The sequence below is a fragment of the Oncorhynchus mykiss genome, chromosome 13 (genome assembly GCF_057628025.1).
Source record: "Oncorhynchus mykiss isolate SJ-2025 chromosome 13, ASM5762802v1, whole genome shotgun sequence".
Taxonomy (NCBI): Eukaryota; Metazoa; Chordata; class Actinopteri; order Salmoniformes; family Salmonidae; genus Oncorhynchus; species Oncorhynchus mykiss.
The window spans coordinates 9,291,358-9,297,500 of NC_143034.1; the positions used below are offsets into that span (position 1 = coordinate 9,291,358).

The 6,143-nt window shown below is 46.7% G+C and overlaps 1 protein-coding gene across 6 annotated transcripts in view; it reads right to left on the reverse strand.

The window, feature by feature from the left end:
* Positions 1–223: 223 nt before the first annotated feature.
* Positions 224–6,143, reverse strand: part of mad1l1 (mitotic arrest deficient 1 like 1) — a 132,386-nt gene continuing 126,466 nt past the window's right edge. For all 6 annotated transcript variants that reach the window (XM_090195062.1, XM_090195060.1, XM_090195063.1 and 3 more), the window contains one exon: positions 224–2,093. In XM_090195062.1, coding sequence (XP_090051188.1) covers positions 1,926–2,093 — 168 coding nt within the window. In that variant the 3' untranslated portion in view covers positions 224–1,925. The remainder of the gene's footprint in view (positions 2,094–6,143) is intronic.

Consider the following 6,143-nt stretch of genomic DNA (forward strand, 5'->3'; position numbering starts at 1 on the left):
ATGTCACGATTTGACCTCACCATCTCACCTCCCTGATGTCACGATTTGACCTCACTGATGTCACGATTTGACCTCACCATCTCACCTCCCTGATGTCACGATTTGACCTCACCATCTGACTTCAATGTTTTTACATCACGATTTCACCTAATTTTGTTTCGAGTTTCCAGTCTTGAATGCACCCTCACACCTCACCCTCACACCACACACAGACAAACACGTCTCGTTGGATTCGTTCTTTATTAACTCAATTCATGTCTGAAATAACATTCCACACGTTCCACACGTCATAATTATACTGAACAGAAAGATAAACGCAACAGTTTTACCGAGGTACAGTTCATAGAAGGAAATCAGTCAATTTAAATACATTAATTAGGCCCTAATCTATATCACATGACTGGGCACAGCCACTGAAATACTCAGTTCCATCAGCTGTTCGGGTGGCTGGTCTCAGACGATCCTGCAGGTGAAGAAGCCGGACGTGGAGGTCCTGGGCTGGCATGGTAACACGTGGTCTGTGGTTGTGAGGCCGGTTGGACGTACTGCCAAATTCTCTAAAAACGACATCGGAGGCGGCTCATGGTAGAGAAATGTTTGCTAAATATGTTACAATGTTGCGTTTCTATTTTTTTTGTTCAGTGTAGATTGACTCAGAAATGGGATTCAGAAAACAAAACAGACTCAGAGGTAAGAAGCGATAGAGCTGTTGGTTCTAATTACAAATCAATTCATTCAGGTTCAACCTTTTTCTCCACTTTCCATTTACAAGAAAATAACAAGATGATAGTTGTGTGTCCGTTTAAAATGACATACGGGTTGTGTGTCCAACATGAAGCCATATGAACCTTCTGTTGAAAACAACAACTTTCGAGCAAAGATCAAAACAGGAAGTAGTGAAACAACAAGAGAACATCTGACTGAAGGTTACAGAGATCAACACAGGAAGTAGAGACACAACAACAGAACATCTGACTGAAGGTTACAGAGATCAACACAGGAAGTAGAGAAACACTAACAGAACATCTGACTGAAGGTTACAGAGATCAAAACAGGAAGTAGTGAAACAACGAGAGAACATCTGACTGAAGGTTACAGAGATCAACACAGGAAGTAGTGAAACAATAACAGAACATCTGACTGAAGGTTACAGAGATCAACACAGGAAGTAGAGAAACAATAACAGAACATCTGACTGAACGCAATGATATTCTGTTGTAAAGGTGTAACTTCCTGTGGAGAAACATCTATAATGATATTCTGTTGTAAAGGTGTAACTTCCTGTGGAAACATCTATAATGATATTCTGTTGTAAAGGTGTAACTTCCTGTGGAGAGTCTAGACAGACTCCGTTTATTTAACTTTAGATTATTATCCTCAGAGTCCGTCGCACAGCTGTCAATCAGACCATGATGTCACAGGTCAGATAGTGAGGTCGTAGGTCACCTCGGGGGGGGGGGGGGGGGGGGTCACATGACGACATCACAGGTCGGGAAAACAATGACAGATCGAGGATCAACTAACCCCCAATCCTAACCTTAACCATTATGTGAAGAGGTCAAGGCAATGACATCACATGTCAAACAATGAGGTCACAGGTCATATAACATCACAGGACACCCTCAACCCCGGGGGTGGGGTCAAGTCAGACGGTGGTCTGTCGGCTGAAGAGGTCGAGGGTCAAGTCAGACTGTGGTCTGTCGGCTGAAGGGGTCGAGGGTCAAGTCGGACCGTGGTCTGTCGGCTGAAGAGGTCGAGGGTCAAGTCAGACTGTGGTCTGTCGGCTGAAGGGGTCGAGGGTCAAGTCGCACCGTGGTCTGTCGGCTGAAGAGGTCGAGGGTAAAGTCGCACCGTGGTCTGTCGGCTGAAGAGGTCGAGGGTCAAGTCGCACCGTGGTCTGTCGGCTGAAGAGGTCGAGGGTCAAATCAGACCGTGGTCTGTCGGCTGAAGAGGTCGAGGGTCACAGCAGAGAGGAAGGCTGGGATGCTCTTCTGGTGGTGCAAGTGGAGGTCCACCATTTCTCTCAGGGTCCGACTGAAGTCTGTCTCCATCAGCTGCATACTGCCTCCACTGCCCACAGCACCTCCACTGGACTGGAGGAGAGAGAAAGAAGAGACAGGGAGAAGGGGTCAGTTAGGAGAGAGAAAGAAGAGACAGGGAGAAGGGGTCAGTTAGGAGAGAGAAAGAAGAGACAGGGAGAAGGGGTCAGTTAGGAGAGAGAAAGAAGAGACAGGGAGAAGGGGTCAGTTAGGAGAGAGAAAGAAGAGACAGGGAGAAGGGGTCAGTTAGGAGAGAGAAAGAAGAGACAGGGAGAAGGGGTCAGTTAGGAGAGAGAAAGAAGAGACAGGGAGAAGGGGTCAGTTAGGAGAGAGAGAGAAGAGACAGGGAGAAGGGGTCAGTTAGGAGAGGGAGAGAAGAGACAGGGAGAAGGGGTCAGTTAGGAGAGAGAAAGAAGAGACAGGGAGAAGGGGTCAGTTAGGAGAGAGAAAGAAGAGACAGGGAGAAGGGGTCAGTTAGGAGAGGGAGAGAAGAGACAGGGAGAAGGGGTCAGTTAGGAGAGGGAGAGAAGAGACAGGGAGAAGGGGTCAGTTAGGAGAGAGAAAGAAGAGACAGGGAGAAGGGGTCAGTTAGGAGGGGGAAAGAAGAGACAGGGAGAAGGGGTCAGTTAGGAGGGGGAAAGAAGAGACAGGGAGAAGGGGTCAGTTAAAAGCACACTACATATAGAAACTCAGCAACAAAAAGAAAACGTCCCTTTTTCAGGACCCTGTCTTTCAAAGATCATCCTAATAACTTCACAGATCTTCGTTGCAAAAGGGTTTAAACGCTGTTTCCCATGCTTGTTCAATGAACCATAAAACAATGAATGAACATGCACCTGTGGAACGGTCGTTAAGACACCAAAAGCTTACAGACGGTAGGCAATTAAGGTTACAGTTATGAAAACTTAGGACACTAAAGAGGCCTTTCTACTGACTCTGGAAATACCAAAAGAAAGATGCCCAGGGTCCCATCTCATCTGCGCAAACGTGCCTTAGGCATGTTGCAAGGAGGCATGAGGACTGCAGATGTGGCCAGGGTAATAAATTGCAATGTCCGTACTGTGAGACGCCTAAGACAGCGCTACAGTGAGACAGGATGGACAGCTGATCATCCTCGCAGTGGCAGACCATGTGTAACAACACCTGCACAGGATCGGTACATCCGAACATCACACCTGCAGGACAGGTACAGGATGGCCACAACAACTGCCCGAGTTACACCAGGAACGCACAATCCCTCCATCAGTGCTCAGACTGTCCGCAATAGGCTGAGAGAGGCTGGACTGAGGGCTTGTAGACCTGTTGTAATGCAGGTCCTCACCAGACATCACCGTCAACAACGTCGCCTCTGGGCACAAACCCACCGTCGCTGAACCAGACAGGACTGGCAAAAGGTGCTCTTCACTGACATGTCGCGGTTTTGTCTCACCAGGGGTGATGGTCGGAGTCACGTTTATCGTCGAAGGAATGAGAGTTACACAGAGGCCTGTACTCTGGAGCGGGATACATTTGGAGGTGGAGGGTCCATCATGGTCTGGGGCGGTGTGTCACAGTATCATCATATGACAGAGGGCTTGTTGTCAATGCAGGCAATCTCAACGCTGTGCGTTACAGGGAAGACATCCTCCTCCCTCATGTGGTACCCTTCCTGCAGACTCATCCTGACATGACCCTCCCTCATGTGGTACCCTTCCTGCAGACTCATCCTGACATGACCCTCCTGCACGACAATGCCACCAGCCATACTGCTTGTTCTGTGCGTGATTTCTGGCTAGACAGGAATGTCAGTGTTCTGCCATGGCCAGCGAAGAACCTGGATCTCAATCCCATTGAGCAAGTCTGGGACCTGTTGGATCGGAGGGTGAGGGCTAGGGTCATTCCCCCCAGAAATGTCCGGGAACCTGCAGGTGCCTTGGTGGAAGAGTGGGGTAACATCTCATAGCAAGAACTGGCACATCTGGTGCAGTCCATGAGGAGGAGATGCACTGCAGTACTTAATGCAGCTGGTGGCCACACCAGATACTGACTGTTACTTTTGATTTTGACCCCCCCTTTGTTCAGGGACACATTATTCAATTTCTGTTAGTCACATGTCTGTGGAACTTGTTCATTTTATATCTCAGTTGTTGAATCTTGTTATGTTCATACAAATATTTACAAATGTTAAGTTTGCTGAAAATAAACCTAGTTGACAGTAAGAGGACAGCAGTATGTGGAAACATACAGCAATATGTGGAAATATACAGCAGTATGTGGAAATATACAGCAGTACGTGGAAATATACAGCAGTACGTGGAAATACACAGCAGTACGTGGAAATATACAGCAGTACGTGGAAATATACAGCAGTACGTGGAAATATACAGCAGTACGTGGAAATACACAGCAGTACGTGGAAATATACAGCAGTACGTGGAAATATACAGCAGTACGTGGAAATATACAGCAGTACGTGGAAATATACAGCAGTACGTGGAAATATACAGCAGTACGTGGAAATACACAGCAGTACGTGGAAATATACAGCAGTACGTGGAAATATACAGCAGTACGTGGAAATATACAGCAGTACGTGGAAATATACAGCAGTACGTGGAAATATACAGCAGTACGTGGAAATATACAGCAGTACGTGGAAATATACAGCAGTACGTGGAAATATACAGCAGTACGTGGAAATATACAGCAGTACGAGGAAATACACAGCAGTACGTGGAAATATACAGCAGTACGTGGAAATATACAGCAGTACGTGGAAATATACAGCAGTACGTGGAAATATACAGCAGTACGTGGAAATATACAGCAGTACGTGGAAATATACAGCAGTACGTGGAAATATACAGCAGTATGTGAAAATATACAGCAGTATGTGGAAATATACAGCAGTACGTGGAAATATACAGCAGTACGTGGAAATATACAGCAGTATGTGGAAATATACAGCAGTACGTGGAAATATACAGCAGTACGAGGAAATATACAGCAGTATGTGAAAATATACAGCAGTATGTGGAAATATACAGCAGTACGTGGAAATATACAGCAGTACGTGGAAATATACAGCAGTACGTGGAAATATACAGATTAGTGGATTCAGCTATTTCAGCCTCACCCGTTGCTGACAGCACACAGTCAACTGTAAGTGCTGTTATTGTGAAGTGGGAAGATCTAGGAGCAACAACGGCTAAGCCGTGAAGTGGTAGACCATACAAGCTCACAGAACGAGACTGCTGAGTGCTGAAGCATGTAAAAATCATCTGTCCTCAGTTGTAACACTCACTACCGAGTTCTAAACTGTCCTCTAGAAGCAATATCAGCACCAGAGCTTCATGATATGGGTTTCCATGGCCGAGCAGCCGCACGCAACCCTAAGATCACCATACGCAATGCCAAGCTGGAGCAAAGTTCACCCCCATAGGACATCAGGAGCAGTAGAAACCTTCTCTGGGGCTTCAAATCACGCTTCACCATCTGGCAGTCCGACGGACGAATCTGGGGTTGGCAGGAGAACTGTAAAGTTTGGTGGAGGAGGAATAATGTTCTAGGGCTGTTTTTCATGGTTTGGGCCCCTTAGTTCCAGTGTAGGGAAACCTTAAAGCTACAACATGCAATGACATTCTAGATGATTCTGTTCCTTCCAACTTTGTGGCAGTTTAGGGAAGGCCCTTTCCTGTTTCAGCATGACAATGCCCCCATGCGTGCACAAAGTAAAGTCCATACAGAAATGGTTTGTCGAGATCGCTGTGGAATAACTTGACTGGACGACACAGAGCCCTGACCTCAACCCCATCAAACACCTTTGTGATGAATTGGAACACCGACTGTGAGCCGGGCCTAATTGCCCAACATCAGTCCCCGACCTCACTAATGCTTGTGGCTGAATGGAAGCAAGTCCCTGCAGCAAAGTTCCAACATCTAGTGGAAAGCCTTCCCAGAAGAGTGGAGGCTGTTATAGCAGCAATGTTCCAACATCTAGTGGAAAGCCTTCCCAGAAGAGTGGAGGCTGTTATAGCAGCAAAGTTCCAACATCTAGTGGAAAGCCTTCCCAGAAGAGTGGAGGCTGTTATAGCAGCAATGTTCCAACATCTAGTGGAAAGCCTT